The sequence below is a fragment of the Mercenaria mercenaria genome, chromosome 3 (genome assembly GCF_021730395.1).
Source record: "Mercenaria mercenaria strain notata chromosome 3, MADL_Memer_1, whole genome shotgun sequence".
Classification (NCBI taxonomy): Eukaryota; Metazoa; Mollusca; class Bivalvia; order Venerida; family Veneridae; genus Mercenaria; species Mercenaria mercenaria.
This window is the reverse complement of record NC_069363.1, coordinates 75,287,739-75,313,714: the sequence shown is the minus strand read 5'-3', so window position 1 is coordinate 75,313,714 and position 25,976 is coordinate 75,287,739. Positions and strand designations below refer to the sequence as shown.

Sequence of the window (25,976 nt, the reverse complement as noted above, 5' to 3'; positions counted from 1 at the left end):
CCGGTTCGCTAAATATCAAAATCCCACGGACAGAATAACAAGTCTCTATTTAATTAAAAAGAAAAAGAAAAGTTAAATTAAGATAATTTTACTACCTTCCTCTTCTATTGGAAAACTGATACAAAAATACTACGACCGTAGAATGCATAAACTTATGATAACTGTTCGGAAGGAAATGACGTCAACGTCATCATAATGACGTCAACGTTATCATTCAACGTTGACATTACCCCGATTTACATGAATATTCAGTGACGCTGTACAACATAAGACTATTTAAATCTTGTTTGAAGTTATACAGTAGAGTGTAACATATAGTGTAAAAAGCTTACAAAACTTGGCTGGCGTGCCTTAAGGTGATATTGGCACACTAGATCGCTTTGGCCTTCGGGCTAAAGCCCAAGAACCAATACCTCTCCTCACATGCCAGTATTTGCCTTAAGGTATCCACAAACAAGCAAGTTCTATATAACAGTGCTATTAAAATACATCAAATATTGATGCCTGGTAAGCCCATATAATTTTGGTATCATTTGAAAGTGTATTGTCTACTGAAAAAGAAAATATATATTACGTGACAAAAATAAATATTCTTTTTTACTTTATAGCTTTCAATGATACTTTAACAGAAATCCAGTTATACCAGTGTAAGATTTATCATTTTTCAGTCAAAAACATGGCTGAAGTGATTCTTGCATATTATTCATGGTCATCTTATTTACTAATTATTGTTCAGCAGACACAACTCTTTCAAATGATACTAAAAAATCATGGGGTCATCACCAGGCATCAAAATTTACCTATTTGTGGATCGGATACCTTATGGCACACCAGCCCTCTATAGTAACCTTAAAATATCAAATAATGTTTCAAATTTCAAATCTACAACTACTATGAGTTGAAACTAATTATGTACACTTCCTGAAGAACCACTCAAATCAAGGATTTCCTTTATTCATTGTCTTATAAAGATAAACACTCGAGCTCACTTCCTCGTTTTATGGACCTTCGTTTGACAACACAAAATCGCTCCTTTTATGGAATGACACTACCTTATTTGGTATTTCCTGGTCGTATTTCCCGTATTTCCTATGATTTTAGATAATAATATAAAATTGATTGATTTTAAATATTCGGCCTGTTCCTTCTTGTTTTGTGTTACTGAAAGGATCGATTGACGAAAGTTTAGTTTATAGGCATCAGACATGGCCGACGATGAAAATATCGCTGCATTAGTTGTAGACAATGGATCCGGTATGTGCAAGGCTGGATTTGCTGGCGACGACGCCCCAAGAGCCGTGTTTCCATCCATTGTTGGTAGACCCAGACATCAGGTAAGGTTTTTTTTTGATGTTTTTTTTTTTCTGCAGAAATCTCTCTTTGTACGTACACGTGATATTGAACGTATTTGAACGTGGTTTAGTGCATCTTAATTTCAGTTTTAGCACATACTTCATGCATGGAATTTACCCATAAAAAGTGACAAATGTCATGTAAAAATTAAGGCATCTGACTGATACATGTATTTCATCACGAGTCGCTGGTGAATAGCGTGTGCTGTTGGCCGATCTAAAGTTAAGGTTTAAAAAAAACATTCACGTCAGAAATAATACACTTGTTGTACAGCTTGCCGGTTAATAGTCAAAACGTTTTACTATTGACCGACAAGCCATTCAGTACGTGTATTTTAAGAGTATTCGTAAACTTTATGGATTTTGCAATATAACTTTTGTGACACTTATATTTATACATGCATTGAACAGCTGCCATGACTGTTTCGACCTAAAAAAATTTGTTTCCGGTAACATGCTCAAAAAAATTAGGGTAGGTAGGTCGGAATTTTTTTTTTTGATCTTTTTTTTTATTGAGACTTTTCGGAAATTATTTTTGTATCAAAAATAAATAAGGGGGTTATGCCTTTAGAGCATCAGTAAGTTGATTTCTAACATCACTGACTATGTTTAAAGCATAAAAAGTGCAGTTTTGCAACATTTTGTTTTTGTTGAAAAAATATTCTCCAAGGCCATAAAATTTATGTTATGTCGGGATACCGGAAACAAACATTTTTTTTTTTACACCTTATTATAGTTTTTATTAACATTGTTATTATGTTAAAGACAATGCGGACGTAGTAAGCTATTGATTGCATCTATTTGTAAAGCATTGTCATCGTCGGCCTGAAAGAATCAGCGTGACAGTTTTGAATATTTTTTTATTATTTTTTTGCCAAAAGAACGCATAGCGTATTATAAAGCACCATGGAATTACTTCACACTAAATTAACATGATCAAATTCGAGTGAATTATCCGCAACATTAGTATCATGTACACCTTTCGAAATTCCTTAACTTAAATGCATACCTTTTCTAAGGTCATTAAAGTTATAGTAAACTTAAATCAAAAATGCCTCATTTCGCTTGCAATATATAACCAGCCCATTAAATTCTGTAAATTCACGCATTCAAACTGTTAAACAAAATTGATCGCTTTATTTCGTATTGATATCAGCAAATATTAATTCTTTTCTTCAGGGTGTGATGGTCGGCATGGGGCAGAAGGACAGTTATGTCGGTGACGAGGCCCAGAGCAAGAGAGGTATCCTAACATTGAAATACCCAATCGAACACGGTATTGTCACTAACTGGGACGATATGGAGAAAATTTGGCATCACACATTCTACAATGAACTCCGTGTTGCCCCAGAAGAACACCCCGTACTTCTCACTGAGGCCCCGCTCAATCCCAAGGCTAACAGAGAAAAGATGACCCAAATTATGTTTGAAACCTTCAATACCCCAGCCATGTACGTTGCCATTCAAGCTGTGTTGTCACTATATGCTTCCGGTCGAACAACAGGTATTGTGATGGACTCTGGTGACGGTGTTTCACACACAGTACCAATTTATGAAGGTTACGCCCTTCCCCATGCTATTCTGAGATTAGACCTCGCCGGTAGAGATCTCACTGACTATCTTATGAAGATCCTTACAGAGCGTGGATATTCTTTCACCACCACTGCTGAAAGAGAAATTGTGAGAGACATAAAAGAAAAATTATGCTATGTTGCTCTCGATTTTGAACAGGAAATGAACATAGCGTCAACTTCGAGCTCTCTGGAAAAAAGCTACGAACTTCCCGACGGTCAGGTAATCACCATTGGCAACGAGCGTTTCCGTTGTCCCGAAGCTGAATTTCAGCCTTCATTCCTGGGCATGGAAAGCTCAGGAATTCACGAAACAACATATAACAGCATCATGAAGTGTGACGTAGATATCCGTAAAGATTTATACGCTAATATCGTTATGTCCGGAGGTTCTACGATGTTTCCCGGAATCGCTGACAGAATGCAAAAGGAAATCACTCAGCTTGCGCCACCTACGATGAAGATCAAAGTCATTGCTCCACCAGAGAGAAAATACTCTGTATGGATTGGTGGATCTATCCTGGCTTCACTGTCCACCTTCCAGGAGATGTGGATCAGTAAACAAGAATATGACGAATCTGGACCCTCAATCGTGCACAGAAAATGTTTCTAATTTAACACAAATGGCTATTTTAAAGACGTTTGGTCTTTAATACATATCTTAACATATTTAATTCCAGTAGGAAGTGAACATTGGCTAGTAATTCATGTACATAATTTTAATATAAAATTAAATATATTTTTCTATGTACATTTTAAATAATAATGGCTGGAATTCAAAAAAAGTAGTTGTTTTCGGCACTTTTCAATCTATTTGTGCAGGTTGTATAATTAAAACCTCGCATGTTCACACAGTTTATAAACAAAAATGTTTTGTAACAAAAAATTATTATTGATTAAAGCTAAATAAAACTATTCTTTCGACCGGATGTTTGTCAGTTTTCCCCACTTTTTCTTCAAAATTCCAGGATGGCGGTCCATTTAACGAAATGAGTATATCCGTACGCATACTTACGTGCGTGCTTGCGTGCGTGCGCTTGCGCGTGCGTGCGTGCGTGCATATATACATACATACACTCACATGCAGATGGATAGTCTGCTAAATACGACTGTATTTTCTGAAATGGGACCTACATGTAATAAAGGTCGAATTGGTTTTCCCTCACCGACCTGAGTTTGAACCTCCGCTCAAAATGCAGAATGCATGTATTTGAGGCAGCTATTCAACCAAATTGCTAAAAGTCGGTGGTATAAACCAGCTGATCGCATATGCCTAAAATAATATCATGGGAAAAGCTGGGTTCCTTCTTCATGATAAAAGCAGGATGTGCGTCATACAATGATTTAAACAGTGTCCGGCAATGAAGCCAAACCAAATAAAATCCGTTTTAAGGTAAGCAAGATGTACATTTGGCAAGGGCCGTTTTTCAAATTGGTCATTTAGGGTATAGAGCTGAAATCATCCATGCAAGTCAGTTGCAGTAATAATACAGTTCAACCAAGATCATCAAAAATAGTAGTCTATATTATCATGTTAAAATACACTGCGTGTAATTGAATCAAAAATAAAACGAGATATCTTCAGAGTCGGATGGTCTCTGTTTAAATTTGGTTGTCAGATCTCTGTTCATAGGTGTTATCTTACACAGGTTGGACTGTAAATAATGCTATTACTGCATATGTTACTAACTACAATACAGACAACATGTGAGCTGATGTGTCAGATATCGATAGGCGATATGTCGCACACTTCCGGATGCGCAAAATATCAAAATTTCATACTTCCGCGGAAAGAAAGGCAAGTCTCTATTTGAAAAAAGAAAAAAATGTTAAATAATGATAATTTCGCTACCTTCCTCTTTTGTTGGAAGACTGATTAAAAAAAAACAACAATAAAAAACTACGGCCGATTTATGACAAATGTTCGGAAGGAAACGAAGTCAACGTCATCATACAACGTTGATATTCCTGCGCATCACATGAATATTCAGTGACGCTGTAAAACATAAGACTATTTAAATCTTATTATAAGTTATACAGTAGAGTGCAACATATGCATTAAAAAAACTTACAAAACTGGATTAGTGGGCGATATTGGCATACTAGACCGCTTTGGCCTTCGGGCTAAAGCCCTCGGACCATTATCTCTCTTCGCATGCCAATATCGCCTTAAGGCACACCAGCCCTGTATAGTAACCGCTAAATATCAAATAATGTCTACAACTAATATGAGTTGAAACTAGTTATGTATATTTCCTGAACAATCAATCAAATCAAGGATTTCCTTTATTCATTGTCTTTGAAAGATACAATACTTAAACTCACTTCCTCGTTTATGGACCTTCGTTTGACAACACAAAATCACTCCTTTTATGGAATGACACCACCTTATATGGTATTTCCTGGTCGTATTTCCCGTATTTCCTTTGATTTTAAGATAATAATATAAAATTGATTGATTTTAAATATTCGGCCTGTTCCTTCTTATTTTGTGTTACTGAAAGGATCGATTGACGAAAGTTTAGTTTATAGGCATCAGACATGGCCGACGATGACAATATCGCTGCATTAGTTGTAGACAATGGATCCGGTATGTGCAAGGCTGGATTTGCTGGCGACGACGCCCCAAGAGCCGTGTTTCCATCCATTGTCGGTAGACCCAGACATCAGGTAAAAGGTTTTTTTTATGTTTTTTTTTTGTTTGTTTTTTTCAGAAATCGCCCTTTGTACGCATATGTGATATCGAACGTATTTGAACGAGGTTTAGTACATCTTAAGTTCAGTTTTAGCACATACTTCATGCACGAAATTTACCCATGAAATAATGACAAATTTCATGTAAGAATTAAGGCACCTGACTCATACATGTATTACATCATGAATTCTTGCATAGATCGCTGGTGCATAGCCGATCTAAAGCTCAACAATAAATTTCTGGTGTTAAAAGTTAAGGCTTGAAGAAAAAAAAAACATTGAAAAATTATTTCTGACGTCATGTGATAATACACTTATTGTACAGCTTGCCGTCAAAACGTTTAACTATTGGCCGGCAAGCCATTCAGTACTTGTATTTTAAGAGTACTTTGCAATATAACATTTGTGACACCTAATTTTTATATGCATTGAACAACTAAATTCGTATGTTGGCTGTTTTTATAGTTGTTATAAACCTTGGTATTATGTTAAAACGATGCGGAAGCAGTTAGCTATTGAGTCTATTAGCAGCATTATCATCGTTGACCTGAAGGACTCAGCGCAACAGTTTTCTTTTTTTTCTTTTTCTTTTTTTGCCAGAAGAGCGTTGTTCATAATATTGCATAGAGTTTTGGCTAAAGCCCGGGTCACTTGAGACTCATTCATCAAATTCAAAATTATTCGCAAATAGTATCATGTACAAAAATTTCGAATTCTTAATTCAGTTATATGATATTTCGATTTTCTAATGCAACATTTTAGGTCATTAAACTTACTTATATTTGACATTAAATTAAAAATGCTATTTCGTGTTAGCAACATATAACAGCATTAAATTCTGTCATTTCTCGCATTAAACTGTTGACACAATTGATCGTTTATTTCTTATGAGTTTTCAAGCCTATCAACAATTTACTTCTTTTCCTAGGTGTGATGTCGGTAGACAGAATGAATAGGGGGTGAGCAGAGCAAGAAGTACCTAACATTGATACCCAATCACGTATTGCACTACTGATATATTGGAAAAATCTGGCATCACAGTTCTAAATGAACTCCGTTTGCCATCCAGAAGAAACCGTATTTCACTGAAGCCGCCAATCCAAGCTAACAGGAAAAGTTGACAAATCATGTTAAACTTCAATACCAGCCATGTACTCGCCATTTCAGCTGTGTTTTGTATATTGCTTCGAAACCACAGTATGGTCATGGACTTGAGATGGTGTTTCACACCGTACCAATATGATAGGTTACGCCCTTCCCATGCTATTTTGGATGATCTGCGTAGAGATCTCACGACATCTGATGAGATCCTACAAGCGTGGACTATTTTCACCACCATCTGAAAGAGAAATTGTGATAGACATAAAAGAAAATTACAGTCTCCGATTTTTAACAGGAAAATGAACATGCGTCACTCAAGCTCTCTGGAAAAGCTACCAACTCCCGCGGACAGGTAATCACCCTTGCACAGCTTCCGTTTCCCGAATGAATTTCAGCCTCATTCCTGGGCTGAAAGTCGGGATATACAATGAACACTATACAGCATCATGAGTGTGACGTAATATCCGTAAAATTAATACGCTAATCCGTTTTCCGAGTTCCTACATGTTTTCCTGAATCGCTGACAGAATGCAACAGAATCACCAGCTACGCCACTACGATGAGGTCAAAGTCATGTGCTCCGACCAGAGAGAAATACTCTGTATGGATTGGTGCATCTATCCTGCTTCACTGTTCACCTTCCAGGCGACTGTGATCAGTAACAAGAATATGACGAATCTGGACTTCCATCGACACAGAAAATGTTTTTAATTAACAACAATGTAAATTAAATGATCTGATTTTAAACTTCTAATAACATTTTTAATTCAGAAGGAATTGACATTTCTGCTAATCAGCCATATTAATGCGTATCAAATATAATTTTCCAGGTTCTAAGGCTGAGAATATACAAACAAAGTAGTTTATTCGCACTTTTCAAGCGTTTTTTTAAATGGGATTTGACCAGAAAATCAGGGGCGTATGACGAAAACGACAGAAAATATGGTTGCTTCGATTATGATGTCGTTCTACTACTTTTTGAAAAAAATTCAAATTCTATGCATTTATGAAAATATATAGGGACATGACCTTAAAACCCCACATGTTCACAAATTTTATCAACAAAAATGTTGTGTAACAAAATTTATTATTGATAAAAGCTAAATAAAATGATTCTTTCGACAAGGTGTTTGCCAGTTTTCCCCCACCTTTTCTCCAAAATTCCTGGATGGCGACTTTTTCTTCAAAATCCCTGGATGGGACTTTTTCTTCAAAATTCCTGGATGGCGACTTTTTCTTCAAAATTCCTGGATGGCGGTCCATTTAACGAAATGAGTATATCCATATCTCGCAACCGCATACAAGTTTACGTGCGTGCGTGCGTGCGCTTGCGCGTGCGTGCGTGCGTGCGTGCATACATACATAACTATATATATATACTCACATACAGATAAATAGCCTGCTTAATACGACTGCATTTTCTGAAATGGGACCTACATGTAATAAAGGTCGAATTGGTTTTCCCTCACCGATGTGAGTTTGAACCTCCGCTCAAAATGCAGAATGCATGTAAGTGAGGCAGCTATTCAACCACCAGCTGACGGCATATGCCTAAAATAATATCCTGGGGGACCTGACAAAAGCAGGATTTTCGTCTTACAATGATTTGAATAGTGTCGGTGAAACCAAACAAAATAAGATCCATTTTCAAAGCAAGATATACATTTGGCAAGGCCCGCTTTTCATAAATATACAATGTAGTTGAAGAAAAACAATTTTGCCCTAACACGAAGTCCAAAACGTGGTCAATCACAGTGCTAACAGCGTGTTCAGAAACCAGTGAAATAGTGAGTGAATAGCATTTTCATTTCACCGAAATTTGTATATAGATACTAACCGAATTAAAAAGTTATCATCTACACACACGGTATCCGTATGTATCCATATGTATATTAGTCTAGTACAGGCTGACACATGTAACATTTCGTGATCTTAACAAGTCCTTAATGTTAATAAATGGGACAACGATAATAACAGTAACATTTTAAGATAATGAATCAACAAATTGATGTCTGAACTTTCGATTGATTGCCACTAAAATTAGATCAATTAAACTTACTAATTTATCATCGGAAAATGCTAAGAGTGAACTTTTGTGCAAGTTATATGATTTTTTTAATCGAGCCACCGTACCAGTCGACTTGGTACGTGTTAAGATACTCCAGGCGCCACCCTATATGTTACGTATGTGACGAAATACAAATACTCCTCCTTCAAACGATATTTCCCTGTCCCGTAAATTTGCAGTTATGAAAAGCGAGAAATCCGAAACCAACCATTCGACCTTCGACGCCCAAAATTTATTACAAATGTGTGTACCTCGTGCAGAAAGGTTAAGGGTGTAGGTTGGATTACGTGTGAAATCTGAAAAGCCCCATGATCAATATTATACTAGGCGAACAACATCACCCTAGTTTTTTTTAAAGGTAAAATGTGATAATTATCAGTTAAAATTAGGTTGTAGTTTTTCAAAAGAAAATAATGTTTTGTAATTATTGTATTTTATTTTCTTTTATTGTGATGAATACTATACATTGTACAGCTATCTGTACAAAAAGAAAAAAAAAACAAAAACAAAAAACACACACACAATGAAATTCTTCAGATATGACGCTTCAAGTGATCCTTACCCCAAGTTTACGGAATCATGTTAGGGCCATCGTAGTGTCGCATTATATGTCGGAAGTTTTATGGTGCTTTATACTGACTTGTAAATGGATAAATATAAATAATTCTATATTTATATTTGACTAAACAGAATTTTGTAATGAAATTTAAGATAAGATTTTCTAACTTGATAAACAGAAATTTGTTCGAAACTTGTAGAAATCACCTGAAGTATTCAATTGCATTAGATTATTTAGCAAAGCATTGTCCAATATAAAAACACCGCGTCTAAAGCCTATTACTATCACTTCCGCTGAGAGTGCAGAGGTCGTGGCTGAAGTCCCTGGCCGCGTCTTGCCAACAACATGAAAAGTTGTACCAGTAGTTCCATTGGTAAATGGAAACTGACATTTTCTCTCATACCCTCATGTTGGAATGAGGTGTCCAAAGATGTAGAACTTGCTTCTCAAATTGACTTAAATGAATTCCAATAAATAAAATATTCTGAAAAACACAAAATGTTTGAGAAACTTAAAATGACGAAGTTTAACAAACAGGTCTATTTCGTTTCTAATGCCGGTGAAAATATTCAAACTTTTCAAGCAAGAGAGTCATAAGTGCAAACTATGATAAAAAAGGTACAAAATTATCAAATAGTTAGGTACAATTTTCTCCATTGTCAGTTGATACATATGTAATCAGATGTATTTTTAAACATAATCAAATTTTAGTACAGTGCAATTGTTTCATCTTTAAGGTTGATTCATTAATTGTGATATGACGATAGGGCTTATCTAAATTATTTGATAACAGCTTTTGTACCACTGCCTCCATTGCCCCTATCAGTAATTGGGACAGATAATAATTTATAGTATCACATACCCATATATGGATATATCTAATGGTGGTATGACCATATTTGGGGATGAAATCGTCGATTTTTATGTTTGTTCTGGAACACTGATAAAAATGTGATATATATGTAAAGTTTTCTGCATGTGAATTCAGTTTAATTGGCCTTCTGCTCTGATTAAGTATTAAAGGGAGTTAACTAAATTACAAAAAAATGGCCGACGAAGACGTTGCTGCTTTGGTTGTAGACAATGGGTCCGGTATGTGCAAGGCTGGATTCGCCGGCGACGACGCCCCAAGAGCCGTATTTCCATCTATCGTCGGCAGACCCAGACATCAGGTAAGAGTCTTTTGTTGTTGACCTTTTTTATCATGCCGACATCATATAGCAATTTAATTCAAACAACGACAAAATTTTTCATTAATGTTTACGTTTTGTATATGTATCAGTCTCGTATTTATATCACGACATTGCTGAAAATTTCAGTTTAGAATGTTTTGGTATTTAAGAAATAAATCAAAATTCATTTACATTATTTTTAATATTTTGGAATTTAAGATTTGTTTGTCTTGGATTTAACGCCGTTTTCCAACAGTATTTCAGTTATGTAGCAGAAAAAATTCAACCACAAGTTGTGTAAAAAAACTAAACACTATTTTTTTGTTGTTGGGGGAGGAGGCGGGTTGGTAATGTCGGCGGATAATCAGATCAGTGTTCTGGCTATTAAATAACTTGAGCAAATAGTCTTATACATGTACCTATTATTATTGTTAATGTTGACAATATTTAGTTTCCTCTTTATTACATATTCAATATAAATGTATATACGTGCTTTTTTAAAACCTTTCACTTTTTCTTCTTCAGGGTGTGATGGTCGGTATGGGACAGAAGGACAGTTATGTCGGTGACGAGGCCCAGAGCAAGAGAGGTATTCTAACATTGAAATACCCAATCGAACACGGTATTGTCACCAACTGGGATGATATGGAGAAAATCTGGCATCACACATTCTACAATGAACTCCGTGTTGCCCCTGAAGAACACCCTGTACTTCTCACAGAGGCCCCGCTTAATCCCAAGGCAAACAGAGAAAAGATGACCCAAATTATGTTCGAAACCTTCAACACCCCAGCCATGTACGTCGCCATTCAAGCTGTGTTGTCACTATATGCTTCCGGTCGTACCACAGGTATTGTAATGGACTCTGGTGACGGTGTTTCACACACCGTACCAATTTATGAAGGTTACGCCCTTCCCCACGCCATTATGCGTTTAGATCTTGCTGGTAGAGATCTCACTGACTACTTAATGAAAATTCTTACAGAAAGGGGATACTCATTTACTACAACAGCTGAACGGGAAATCGTTAGAGACATTAAAGAAAAGCTTTGCTATGTTGCTTTGGATTTTGAACAAGAAATGGACACCGCGGCAACTTCAAGTTCTCTCGAGAAAAGCTATGAATTACCAGATGGACAAATTATTACCATAGGCAATGAAAGGTTCCGTTGCCCAGAATCATTATTCCAGCCATCTTTCCTTGGAATGGAAAATGCAGGTATCCATGAAACGACGTACAACAGTATCATGAAGTGTGACGTAGACATCCGTAAAGATCTGTACGCCAATATAGTATTGTCTGGTGGCACCACCATGTACCCTGGAATCGCTGACAGAATGCAAAAGGAAATTACCTCCCTCGCACCCGCCACTATGAAGATCAAGGTCATTGCTCCACCAGAGAGGAAATACTCAGTATGGATTGGTGGCTCTATCCTGGCTTCGCTGTCCACCTTCCAACAGATGTGGATCAGTAAACAAGAATATGACGAATCTGGACCCTCCATCGTGCACAGAAAATGTTTCTAAACGCCATTGTACTCGCGACAAATATAACACTTAGAGGACATGCAAATGTAAAATATTATAACTTATAACAGATATTGCAAAATTGACATTTTCTTTGTTACTCAGCAAATGTTATTGATCATTAACGCGAATTTAAGATAAGTTTAACATAATCTTGGTGATATTCTGTTTGAAAGAAACATTAAAGGCTGAACGACTTTACGAAGAACTGAGATAAAATATTTGAGAAACGTATTAATACTTTGGTTTTGTGCAATACGTGTTTCTGTGATAGATCTACCTTTTTCTATTTTTAAATACTTTACTCTTTTCAGCTATTGTTTGAATAAAATGACTTGAAGTATTTTGTGTTCACTTTGTTTAGAAGTAGCTCTACCTGAGTATGCATAGATCCTTCTGTGACAAATTAGATTGACTTCGAAAAAAACATGACATGACTTAAATTTAAACTGGCAACTTAATACGTCTGTGCCTTAAGCTTTACCCTGCTAAATTTCTTAAGTGGACTGGTCCATCATACAATTTGGGCAGTACCATTTATTATTCAAAGTGGTGTTCGTTGATTGTATTGACTGAATAGCGAACAGTGCAGACCAAGTTCGGGCAGGCTGATCTTGGTCTGTACTGATCACTTGCCGCTAGTATGCTGAACTACAAACTTAGTTGTCTCTAGATACAGAAATGTCAACAGGTACTGACTTCGTGAAATAAAAAAAGTGTTTGTTTTCCGCAACTAAATATTCATTTTATGATTTTTATTTTCCGTAGAAATTTCTTGCCAAACAGTTCATAGTTTCGATTCGATTGCGGTTTCTGTGTTTTGAAATATCTTTTGCCGCGTCTATGATCTTTTTTGCAGAAGAGGCCTCACTTCTTTAAAAAAAAACAATTGTGTGCCTAACATACGTATGCCTAAGGCCTAAAAATTCTTTGTTTCCGGTAACATGCTAAAAAAAATTAGGGAAGGTAGGTTGGATTTTTTTTTGAATTTTTTTTTGTTAAGGGAGACTTTTCGGAAATAATTTTTGTGTCAAAAATGAATACAAATAAAGAGGTTATGCCTTTAGAGCATCAGTAAGTTGATTTCTAACATCACTGGCCATGTTTAAAGCATAAAAAGTGCAGTTTTGTAACTTTTTGTTAAACAGTTGAAAAAAATATTCTCCCACAAAGGCCATAAAAACATTTAGGGTCGGGCCAAAAATTTAGGGTAGGTCGGGATACCGGAAACAAAAATTTTTTACGCCTAACTAGTCATGCGAGTTACGAAAAGGATAAAATTGCATTTTATTTGTAATGTAGCGGAACTTGGCATTTTCTGACTATCATTTTGAAATTTTAGTAATTATTTCAGTTGTAATGTCTTCTGTATGGCTAATTAGAGAATTATGTTAGACAAACAACTAAAAAGTATGAATATAAGAGAAAATATACAAGAAGTTAAAAAAAAAAAAAAAAAAAAAAAAAAACGAAATGGCTTACAGTAGAAATACGTTTCACATGATAAAATATGTATTTCCAAACATGACTACCTGCGGAACATTTGTATAAAATTCAAAAATGAAAAATCATTATACAAGGGGAAACTCGACCCAGGAAATCAAAAAAAAAGATGACTGATATTTATAATAAATTGACACCCGAGGACTTTTCAAGGGACATGACTCTTATCAAAATATTCGAAACTGACAATATCGTCTATACTAAAACTATAAAGATAAATCTTTTCAAGTCAGTTCTTTGGTACGGTTTAAGGTACATACTTTCACCATACCCGTTTTGCTGAGTGTTCAGCGCAATAGCGAAATGATATTATCTTTGTAAAGAAAGTGTGCTTTTAACATTGTAAGAGACATTAAAGAAAAACTGAACTATCTAGCAGGATATGTCCACGCAGTAGAGTCGAGCACACTGGAGAAAAGCTATGATTGTGTTAGAATAACTATTAATTGCAATGTACAGAATGTGTCACAAATCTGAAGGCAAGCTCATGGAAAGCCTGCCAATTTTTTTAAGCTTAGATTTCATTTCTAAGATAGGCAAGATATTGTGCGTCTGTTAATTTCATCCTTTCTTTGTACATCAAAGTGTGTCTTTTGTTTAAATAAATGTACACATCCTCTTCCCCCTCTTACCAGCTTTTAGTGAGCGCCTAACTTGCAAATTACACTATTTCATTTTTTGTTGTTGAATTTAACTTCGCACCGACACACGATAGGTCATATGGCGACTTTCCAGCTTTAATAGTGGGTGAAGAACCCAGGTACCCCACCGTGCATTATTTCATCACAAGCGGGCATCTGGGTAGAACCACCGACCTTCCGTAAGCCAGCTGGATGGCTTCCTCACATGAAGAATTCAACGCCTCGAGTGAGGGTTCCGAGTGAGGCTCGAACCCACATCGATGAGGGGCAACTGATTTGAAGTCAGCGAGCTTAACCACTCGGCCACGGAGGCCCCCAATATTTCATTAAAAAATTATTCTTTGAAGTAGTTTTTGTCCTGTCGTCGAATATTTCAATATTTGAAAGATACTTAGCTACTTAGCTTTCAGTCGGAACTTATGTAATTTATGTTGATTCGTATTGTTCTCATAAACAGTTTGGGGGAATATCAAAGCTCTGTTCTATTCTGTTCTTTTTTTTTTTTTGACTAATTAGACAATTATGAACGTTATTATTTCAAAAGACTATATTGAATCGTACGTCAGTTGTTGGTATATGCAGTTCCGTAAATTAACACGGTTTAAGTTACATCAGAACTTTAAGAAATCCACAAAGTTTTTATTTCTTGATATACTTTGAAGTAAAATGGAAGCAAGAAGCCTTTACCCTATTACACTTAAAATTATATTATTATATTGTTTATAAAGTCAAGAATACCTACATATGTTATAATAAATTGTCATGCTTTGAAAAATATGATTTGTTTGCCTCTAAAGTAAGAGAAATTGAAAAGTTTACTGTTTTCACTATATGTTCAATATAAGCGACGGTGATACTTTTAAAACAAAGTTAAAAGCAAGAAGATGTTAGAATAAAAATTTTTAAAACAAATTGAAGAGAAGAAATTGAAGTTTACTGTCATATCTAATAAAATATTCAAAAACCAAAAGACATATTTGAAATTAATCATTAAAAATAAATTTCCTATATAATCTATTGCTCAAAGTAATATCAATAGGGAAACCAATATTGATTATCGGATAATTTTCAAGGGGGACAACCTACTATGATAAGCCAGACAAATATAATAAAAGCTGGGGATGGCCATTTTTTATTTTAATCGGCTTTCTTTAAAAATTTAACTAGGTTAAATTTCTGGTTCGCGTTTCACCTATAAATGTGTCTATTGTAAGCGCTCTACATATTTTGAACAACCTTATTTGGAAATAAATTGGTTACTTGATACCCTTATTAGGACATATGTATGGTAGCTGATTTCTACCATATCGATTTGGTGTGTTGGCGCATTTGAGTAAACATGCCAAAATTCAGAGTTGTCCTCAGAGAACGACAAGTTTTGGAATAATCATAATGCTCGATTTTTGCAATAAAGCGCACTGATAAATACAAAATAAATAAAATAGCATTTCCGTACTCAGTACAACAGATATTTCAACTATTTTGTTTAATTCAAAAACCGTTTTATTTTAGTTTGATGAACCGGGATATTTCGGGATTCCTGGAGACATTTTAGATATTATTTTATGCAGAGCCATTTATACTCAACCCAAAGACTGCTAATTTGAAGTTCATTCGAAGCAAATAGGTATGCACGGAAACCTAGATCTTTCTTGTTAAATAATCGACTCAGTTTCTCGTTTTGTGACTAGCTCTTAAGAAGATTCTAACTAGAAAACTATTGAGCTGCCATGAAAATCAACATAGTGTTGCGACACATGGATCCACACTGCGCATCGCGCAGTGTCACCCAGCTGTTCGCTTTTAAAGCCTATGAATTGAAACTGTTACGAAGATGGAGCTGACCAACTCGCGATCGCAGGCTGCTGTCCAGCTGCCAACCCACAGTTGTCATGCAGGCAATTTAGATCTATTCGACAATCATATCACAGTTTTAAGACAACTCATTGCTGGAATGTGTACAATAAGTTGAACATTTCAGTTTTCTGCATACATTTCGCATTTAGTTACTTTGTTGAACATTTTTAATTACTTTACCGTCGTAGTGTCATCATCGTACTGTCAGGCTTCGCCATCGTACTGTCAGGCAAATTACATAATATAAGTTAACATAAAGTCCGTTTTGTATATATAAAATAACTCATTATGATTCTCAGACATAATTACAATAGGGCGCTGAAAAGGTGTTAAACTCGATCTTCTTGCTCGTATTATTATCCCCCGACGAAAGTCGGAGGGATATAGTTTTGGCGTTGTCCGTCCGTCTGTCCGTCCGTCCAGAGCCATATCTAGGAAATGGCTGGGAATATTTATAATTGCCTTTTAATTGTATAAAATTCCACATATTTGTACATAACAAACTTACCATTTGGTAGAATTTCATTAAATTTCTTTCATTCCTTCCATGAACATTTATTATAACATTTGAAGTTGTGTACCAACACCTGGTCACCCCTTACCTTGATTACACCCCCCCCCCCCCCCCCCCCCCCCCCCCCCAAAAAAAAGTAAAAAAATATTTCATGCCTTATTTTAGATATTTTTCAAACCTTCCATGAATATTTATTAATATGCAAGTTGTACCATTCCCCCACCTCGCATTTCAATTAACTGCATTTAATTTTAAATGCTAAGCTTATTACAGTAAGCATATCCCATTCAAAATAAATTCTTTATTCAGGATGAAAGTATCATACATTTATTATGTACTCTTTAATTAAACATTTGTTTTCTGTTAAATTGATTTTGACTAATGAAATTATTTGCTTCTTATCAACATCCTTAACTTTTTTTGCCGGATATATTTTTTTGCCATTCCTCACCACAAACCCTTTCGGCGGGGGATACCAGTTCATCGAATTTGCTTGTTTTATTGCTATTCTTTGGGGGGATATCTTTGACACACTGTATGGAAAGGCAATTTCAACGCGATAATTATTTAATTTTTTTTCGAATCACGGTTGTCGAGAGGACCATGAAACTGCACATTGATATTCCTTTGGCCTTATGTCATTGTATGAATATTGGGCTTAAAATTATTGATTTGGAACAACTTATTCATAAAGGAATATCAAGTATTCAATGGCTTAAGGTTTTTCAGTCAACACATTTTCATTGTATTTTAAAAATAAAAAAAAGTCAGAGCGTGTAGACTCCTGAAATTTTATACCATAATGATCCGCTAACATAACCCATAATGCAAATCTAGGGAAAATCTCAAAAGATAACTCTAAACTCGTAAACTGCAAATGTTTTCAAAAAATCTTTTTTATGCTTTTACACTTTTTCATTTTTTTCTAATTTAAATGAACAAGCAAATAGGCGGTTTCGTAAGTAATATGTCCACTAGACTGGCTGCTAGACTATGATATATCTTTTTACATTTTTATGATTGAATATAGTAAACTGAGCCAGTCTGTTGTTTCTATGAAATAGAATTAGACAAAACGGGTGAAACATGTAGAAATATATTTCTTATCAGTCTAGTGGCTAGTCTATATATCAACTGTTAACTTGACCTTTCTACACTGTGCATATTACCGTGTTCGCGTTTGGTAACCCTTGCCTGCAGGTCGCCAAAACAGGTCTGCGGTTCATTATAATTATGTATCTATCAATAAATCTAGACACAATGATTTCATTGAAGTTAATTCTATCACAACGTTAACTTTAGACTAGCTCCTAGACTATGATATATATCTTTTTGTTTTTTATTTTTAAAACTGTGAATGTAGCTAGTCTATATCCTATGTCCAATATCATTACAGCCGATTCTCTGTGAAAATCACTAAAATAGACTAGCATTTGTCACTATAACATAAAATAAGAGAAAAACTACAAAACTTGAAATTTTGTGACAAATTCTTTATTATCAGTCTAGTGGCTAGTCTATGTTAACTTTATCATTAAACGCCTGGATTTAAAGTTTAAGTTTATCCTGGGGATCTGGGAATCAGGCTCATGAGCGGTTGTACTATTGTGAGTAGCTTATTAAACTCTTACTTTCGAGATAAAATTCATTTCCATTCGGTCAGTATGTAATATACTTCATACAAGAAAAACTATTTACATGCAATGAATGGAAAACAAACTACCAGGTCTACTTCGTACGTTTTATTTATCTTTATTGTTTTAAATTGGCCGATTTAGCTCCGAACAAATTGTTTTGTTGTATTCAGAAAATATCGTTTGTGTTCTTTATTGCTAATAAATTCAGAACGCGAATAAAATTCTTAAATTGTAATTTCATTTATTGTAATTAAGTCAGTAATATTTGATCTAGAAACATTTTCTGTGTACGATTGATGGTCCAGATTCGTCATATTCTTGTTTACTGATCCACATTTGTTGGAAGGTGGACAGTGAAGCCAGGATAGAACCACCGATCCATACAGAGTATTTCCTCTCTGGTGGAGCAATGATCTTGATTTTCATGGTTGAAGGAGCAAGGGCTGTGATTTCCTTCTGCATACGATCAGCTATACCTGGGAACATTGTGGAACCGCCGGACAACACGGTGTTCGCGTACAAATCTTTGCGAATGTCGACGTCACATTTCATGATACTGTTGTACGTTGTTTCGTGGATACCTGCGGATTCCATACCAAGGAAAGATGGCTGGAACTCGGCCTCTGGACAACGGAAACGCTCGTTACCAATGGTGATAACCTGACCGTCAGGAAGTTCATAGCTTTTCTCCAGTGAGCTTGAAGAAGCAGCTGTCTGCATTTCTTGTTCAAAGTCTAGGGCAACATAGCACAATTTTTCTTTAATATCTCTTACAATTTCTCTTTCAGCAGTAGTGGTGAAGGAGTAACCACGCTCTGTAAGGATCTTCATAAGATAGTCAGTGAGATCTCTACCGGCGAGATCTAAACGCAGAATTGCGTGGGGGAGGGCGTACCCTTCATAGATTGGTACTGTGTGTGAAACACCGTCACCAGAGTCCATCACAATACCCGTGGTTCGACCGGAAGCATACAGTGACAATACAGCTTGAATGGCGACGTACATGGCTGGGGTGTTGAAGGTTTCGAACATAATTTGGGTCATTTTTTCTCTGTTGGCCTTTGGGTTAAGCGGGGCCTCTGTGAGAAGTACGGGATGTTCCTCTGGGGCAACACGGAGTTCATTGTAGAAAGTGTGATGCCAAATTTTCTCCATATCATCCCAGTTGGTGACAATACCGTGTTCGATTGGGTATTTCAATGTTAGGATACCTCTCTTACTCTGGGCCTCATCACCGACATAGCTGTCCTTCTGTCCCATACCGACCATCACACCCTGAAACAGAATTCGTGAGATAGATTTATGTGTAATTACCTAATAACTGAGTACATATTTTTTCTCCGAATATTGTGTCCATTTCCATGCCAATTGTTTGTCCTCCCTTTAATCAAAGACATTAGTGAACTCTTCTAACTATTTGGTCAGTGGAAATCATGCAGTGCACTGACCTCTAGATTTGGCTAAAAATAATCACCCTTTAAATTTGATGTTTGGTCATTATAACATGAATAAAAAAGATGCTCGAATCGGGAATTGAATATATATGAAATATAGAATTCGTTTCCTTATACCTAATAACTTTCTCTTTTTTTGTTGTCCTACGATCTTACGACCGTACAGCGCCTTTAAGTTAGGAATCAGGAAGAACGCCATTTCAATTGGCCAATTACACCTGTCAGTTTTAAAATGGCCTCTTAACAAAAGCATGCTCTGGGGAACCGCGGTCATGTGACCGGTAATAAAACATTTGTTATATTTTTTCTAGTTTGATTTGTTTAATCTGTTCTTACTTTAACCACAACTTAATAATTTCATCCAAATTCTGAGTGTTAGCGAAAATAGAAAAAAAGTATAATTTACATCTTTGTCTATCTCGTGAGAACGGTATATTAGTACCTTCGTGTGCGCCGGTAAATAGTATTTTAAAATAAATTCTTTTTACTTTCAGCCTGTTAAATTTCTAAAATAAACTGGTCCATCATTCAATTTGGACAGTACCATTTATCATTTGAAGGGGTGTTTACTGAAAATTTTCTGACTGAATAGCGAACAGTGCAGACTATGATCAGACAGCACGGATGTCCAGGCTGACCTTGGTCTGCACTGGTCGCAAAGGCAGAATCACTTGCCGCTAGCAGGCTAAAGGTTAATTAGTGTATAAATTCCATAAGCGTGACTTTTAGGGTGATTTATATAACGCTTCATTCTCAAAACAAAGAATCGTAAAAGGAACTTGAAAAATGCCATGTACTGATTTTTCAACAGTTATTTACTTTACAAAAAATATTTAAGATATTAGATCTAAACGACTGAATGTATGTTTTATAATTCTATAAATTCTTCATACCACCTATAGAGGCCTGACAAATGAGACATAGAGTAAGTTAACATTTACCGAAGGCAATAAAATCTGTACAAAGATCAATTACGCCCTTTTTTTAGTTTAAGCCTACATCTTGTATTAAAATATCTTCTTTTTTTTCTTACGTTTTCCATATAATAAATGTTTGAAATATGGATAAAAATCTAACCTGATGTCTGGGTCTGCCAACAATGGATGGAAACACAGCTCTTGGGGCGTCGTCGCCGGCAAATCCAGCTTTACACATACCGGATCCATTGTCTATAACCAAAGCAGCAACATCTTCATCAGCCATTTTTTAAATTTATATTTACTAATTTCCAAATCAAATTTAACACAAAACAGACCAAAATGTCTCACTACCTTATTAACCTCTGTTCTGCAATGCAGTATAATATGACTGTTCTATTAATCGCCTGTCCGCGGCTCAATTTATAAATCGATAACTTTATTTTACCCAGTTTTGGAATAACCCTGTAATAGATCTAAGCGATCACGATGAGGGAGTTTCTCAAAGTTCTTTTACAAAAATAATTTATAAATAATAATTGTAGCCGGTAAATGCAATTTATTTACGTTTATGTGACATTGACCTACTGACCAAGTTCATGCGCTCTGAACATAGTCTTATTGCCATCTTCCTATGCAAAACTTGAAATCAAAACCTTGAATCAAAAACCTTGAATGGTTATCAAGTGATGCTCCATATACGACCTCTGTCTTGTTGATTTGGTGCATACATTCTGTCTACCTATACGACAAATCAGGAGTCAATATCTTGATTTAGTTATGATTCGGACACAAACGATGATGGGCAAATTAAAGCTAAATGTTTGACCTAGATCTTTGATATACGGACCCAGTTTATGCTCCATAAACTATCTACCGATATGCAAAGATTGAAGTCAGTACCTTGAATGGTTATTAATTTATGCTCCAGACACGAAGTATGACGTACTAATTTGACATTTCATTTTAAGTTTTGACCTTGACCTTTGACTTAATGACCAAGTTCATGCTTTCTTCACATTGTCTTGTCACTATCTACCTATATACCAACATTGAAGTCAATACACAGAATGTTTATTAAATTATGCTTTGGACACATGTACGACGAAATTTTAACTTTGAGCTCTGCTTGTAACCTTGACCTTTCACCTTCCTTCCTGACTCTTGTGCTCTACACACAACGTTTTCTCATCGTGCACTACTCATATGTCAAATTTAAAGTCAAAACCTTGAATGTATATCAAGATATGAGACGAAATAAGATGAACGGACGGACGGACGGACGGAATTAAAAGAGGTAGAAGCTGGGAAGTACATCTCAAACTACTAAGTAGAATTTACGGGTTATGATATGCCCATTCGCAATAAGACTTGGATAGTGCAGTTAATACATTTGCAGGAATGAAGATGGGTAAATAAACTAAAATAAAAGTAAAATAAAAAGGGGATTAGGTGTTAGGGTAGTATTTCTGTGATCTTGGTGAGCCACTGACAAGACATCAATAGGGATTTTCCTCAAGTGATACTTAGTCATTCTGTAAAGTTTGAAAGCCGTAGTTATCATGTTTTTGACGTAGAGCACGGAAAGGAAAAAAAAATACCAGAAATTAAGTGATCATTGTGACCTTGACCTTTGAGCAACTGATCCAAAAATCAGTAGGGATCTTCTTTTATTGGTATCTTTTCGCTGTGAAAAGTTCAAAAGCAGCAACCGTTATACTTTATGTCTTACAATATGGCAACAATAAAGTCTCCTGATCACTGTGACTTTGACCTTTGACCTATCGACCCTAAAACAAAAGGGATCCTCTTTAAGAAAAGTTTGAAATCCGTAGCTATTATACTTTGTCACTGAGAGCCCAAAAATGGAAAAAAAACAGATATCAAGTCAGGTGAATGTAACCATGACTTTAAAGCATGATCCCCAAATCAATAAGGATCTTTCTGTTGCGGTACTTAGTGAAGTTAGTCAATGCATTAAGTTTGAAAGCCATAGCTGTTGTAATTTATAACTAAGATTCCGAAAACTATTTTCAGTGTTCTGATCTCCCAAAAAGATAAAAATCCTCAAGTGGTGCCTAGTCATCCCTATAAAGTTTGAAAGCTGTAGCTTTTAAACTTTATGACTTAAGAGTCTGGAAACGGTAAATGTTGACGGACGGACGGACGTTCGTCAGTTCTTATAACAATGCGTGTCAGAGATAAGGAATGAGTAATAACTCTACTAGAATTGTTTTAACCCTTTTTTTATAAGTTGGCCAATCTACAAAATACACAAAGTTGTATGCAGAGAAAATATGTGACTAACCTTGGAAGCATATTTAAAATGTTTAAATGAGTTGTGACACATTCCGTGCTTAGAGTACACAATGCAATTAATAATTAATAACAGTGGATCTAGAAACATTTTCTGTGTACAATGGAGGGTCCAGATTCGTCATATTCTTGCTTACTGATCCACATCAAAAAAAAATTATTTACGTACACATGTACTCGATTTAATCGTCGACAAATAATCCAGTTTCAGACAGCGTGTTTAACATATCATTTCCATAAAATGTACATTATGGCGTTTTCCATGAATGCATTTTTTGTTGTTGTTGTTTTTAGTATATTTCTGATGATATAACGCTTTTTACGTGAGGCTGTCTGCATAGGAACGAGAAAAACACTCATTTTCTTAACGTATGAAATTAGAATAAAGTTATAGAAATATAGAAAACACACTAACCTGGTGCCTTGGTCTACCAACAATAGATGGAAACACGGCTCTTGGGGCGTCGTCGCCGGCGAATCCAGCTTTACACATACCGGACCCATTGTCGATGACCAAAGCAGCAACATCTTCATCAGCCATTTTTTGTATTTCAACCGAAATTCCTTATAAATTTAACAACCAACTTTGAAAGGAAATTCCTTATCTGTGCAACACCTGTTAATGTGTTATTAATGTGTTTTCTGTAAGCGGTCTACTTATTTTGAACCACCATATATGGAAAATACTTGTTACTTGATACCCGCATTAGGGCATACGTATGGTAGCTGATTTCTGCCATATCGCTTTTGTGTGTTGGCGCATTTGAGTAAACCGTTCTGGCGTCTTGGCGCAGTCATCACGCCAGAACGACAAATTAGCGCACTGATAAATACAAAATAAAATGGCATTTCGGTACTCAGTGCATCAGATATTTCCACTGCTTTTGTTTAAATTAAAGCCGTTTCATTTTAAGTTTGTTGCACTAGGACATGTTAAGATTCCTGATCACTTTCAAGAGATTATTTTATGCACAGCCTGTTGTACTCAACCTAAAGACCGCTGATTCGAAGTTCATTCAAAGCAAAAATTAGGCACGGAAACCTAGATCTTTCTGGTTAGATAACCTACCCAGGGGTCACTGACAAAAAAGGTCAATGACGTTAGCTCTGACGTCAATCTACGAAATTTCACATTCACTGAAGTTGACGGCAAATTATAGATCCGGGTAGAACTCGACAGCATTTCAAACACAGTTAATAAATATTCAAAAACCGCCATCTCTGAGGTTGAAAGATGTATTTTAGTTTCTCGTTTTGTGACTAACTCTAATAAGTTTCTTACTTCTAGTAACTATCTAGGATCTGTTTTGGAAACTCATGATCACAGTTAAAAGACAACTCCATTGCCGAGAATGTCTACAATATAAGTTTGAAACAATTGCAGGATCTTTTCTACATACATTACGTATTTCAGTTACTTTGTTGAATATATTTTACTTTATGACGTACTAAGTCACATTTAGATATCTATACATGGATTGTACCCTGTAAATATGAGACTCCTTGGTTATATAAATCTATCAGCGTTTATTTCATTTTAAACCACGAGACAGACGATCTACCAATGATGATAAAGCTCCAGAAACTTCCTTGTTTGACAGGACATGTGTTATTAAAACATATTTCTTCTGTAATATAATGAAAGTGTAATGAGGCATAATACAAAATATAAGTTAACATAACGTCGGTTTTGTATGTACAATATAACTGATTATTACATACTCGTTTCTATTCACCGTTAAGTTACACTGGTACCGAAACGTCAATATTTTTTATTATACTGACGCCTGACTTTCATATCGGATGCGTGACGTATTTTATTTATTTCAGTATTGTCAATCCTATTCAGGCTATTAAACTAATTAATGATATTTACATTATATTCATACTTGTATAAGCGTATGTAATAAAAAGGTTATTATCTTTGCATCGGAAAATATGCACTCGTTCTTCAGCGGAAGAATATTGCGCTCCTAAAGTCGCGCAATATTTCCGCGCCGAAGAACTCGTGCATATTTCCCGATACAATAATTATGACTCTCAGACATAAATTACAAAAGTGCGTTTAAAAGATCTAATTCTCTTTATATCAAAGTTTGTTTCCTTCTCCTTGCTCGTGTTGTTTTATTGTTATTCTTTGGGGGATATGTGTAATCGTGACACTCTATATGGAAATTTAATTTCAACGCGATTGTTTTTTTTAAAGCACGAATATCGAAAGGGCCGTAAAACAGCATATTGATATTCCTTTGGCCTTATGTCGGGACTTCTCCAGGCAGGTTCCGTCCAGTTTTCAATTATTGATTTGGAACATATTATTCATAAAGGAATATCCAGTGTTCAAAGACTTAAGCTTTTTCATTCAACAAATACTTCAATAACATTTTCTTTGCATTGAAAATTTCAAAAAAAAGGTCAGAGCGTGTAGACAAAACAGACATTTTCGAAAGCTAAACCGGAAATTCTATACCATAATGATCCGCTGATAACTAAAAATGTACGTAACCCATAATGCAAATCTAGTGCAAATCTCGAAGGATCATTTTAAACCTGTAAACTGTAATTGTTTTCTACGGTGGCACATAGGTGACATGGACATTTCACAAGTTGACTAACTCGTGGGAACGAGATAGCTATGTCGTGGTAACGAGTTAATATGTCGTGGGAACGAGATAGTAAGTCGTTCCCTATACATTGTTAACTCGTGCCCACGAGTTACTAAGTCGTTCCCTCGACATAGCTAGCATGCACTGCTCTTTTTTATTGTTCTATTCTTTTTTTATTACACTACTCTTTTTTTATTGCGCTACTCGTTTTATTTCATTGCAATACGTCTTCTTTTTTTAATTGCACTTCTCTTTCTTAATGTCATTCCCACGACTTAGTAACTCGTTACCACGACAAACTAAGTCTTTCCCTTGAGTTAGTATCTCGTGGGAACGACATTAAAAGAGAGAGAGAGAGAGAGAGAGAGAGAGAGAGAGAGAGAGGTGCAATTAAAAAATGTAGTGCATGTCATCTCTGTGCCACCGTAGTTCTCAGATTTTTACACTGAAACTTTTTTGTTTCTTACATATAACCAATTTAATG

At 35.6% G+C, this 25,976-nt stretch overlaps 2 protein-coding genes across 4 annotated transcripts; one reads left to right on the top strand and one right to left on the bottom strand.

Moving 5' to 3' along the window:
* The first annotated feature begins 1,132 nt into the window (after positions 1–1,132).
* On the top strand, positions 1,133–12,390 carry LOC123524368 (actin-3-like). Its single transcript, XM_045302516.2, has 3 exons — positions 1,133–1,334; positions 2,532–3,276; positions 11,311–12,390. The coding sequence occupies exons 1-3, from the start codon at positions 1,206–1,208 to the stop codon at positions 12,045–12,047; spliced, it is 1,611 nt and encodes a 536-aa protein (XP_045158451.2). The 5' UTR covers positions 1,133–1,205; the 3' UTR covers positions 12,048–12,390.
* A 5,899-nt stretch (positions 12,391–18,289) lies between these two features.
* Positions 18,290–24,302, bottom strand: LOC123524379 (actin, cytoplasmic-like). 3 transcript variants are annotated; one of them, XM_053538927.1, is made up of 2 exons: positions 24,169–24,302; positions 18,290–19,474 (listed from the first exon to the last, which is right to left on the bottom strand). In XM_053538927.1, the coding sequence occupies exon 2, from the start codon at positions 19,466–19,468 to the stop codon at positions 18,470–18,472; it is 999 nt and encodes a 332-aa protein (XP_053394902.1). In that variant the 5' UTR covers positions 19,469–19,474; positions 24,169–24,302; the 3' UTR covers positions 18,290–18,469. The 3 variants fall into 3 exon arrangements, with proteins under 3 accessions (XP_053394902.1, XP_053394901.1, XP_053394900.1); XM_053538926.1 differs by lacking the exon at positions 24,169–24,302 and adding an exon at positions 23,302–23,516; XM_053538925.1 differs by lacking the exon at positions 24,169–24,302 and adding an exon at positions 20,731–20,992.
* Positions 24,303–25,976: the final 1,674 nt, after the last annotated feature.

Coding starts and splice junctions, on each gene's coding strand:
- LOC123524368 (XM_045302516.2), top strand. CDS start 1,206: ATGGCCGACGATGAAAATATCGCTGCATTAGTTGTAGACAATGGATCC. Junction 1,335..2,531: donor TTGGTAGACCCAGACATCAG/GTAAGGTTTTTT, acceptor TCTTTTCTTCAG/GGTGTGATGGTCGGCATGGG. Junction 3,277..11,310: donor GAAGTGTGACGTAGATATCC/GTAAAGATTTAT, acceptor TCAACACCCCAG/CCATGTACGTCGCCATTCAA.
- LOC123524379 (XM_053538926.1), bottom strand. CDS start 23,427: ATGGCTGATGAAGATGTTGCTGCTTTGGTCATCGACAATGGGTCCGGT. Junction 19,475..23,301: donor TTGGTAGACCAAGGCACCAG/GTTAGTGTGTTT, acceptor ATTCTGTTTCAG/GGTGTGATGGTCGGTATGGG.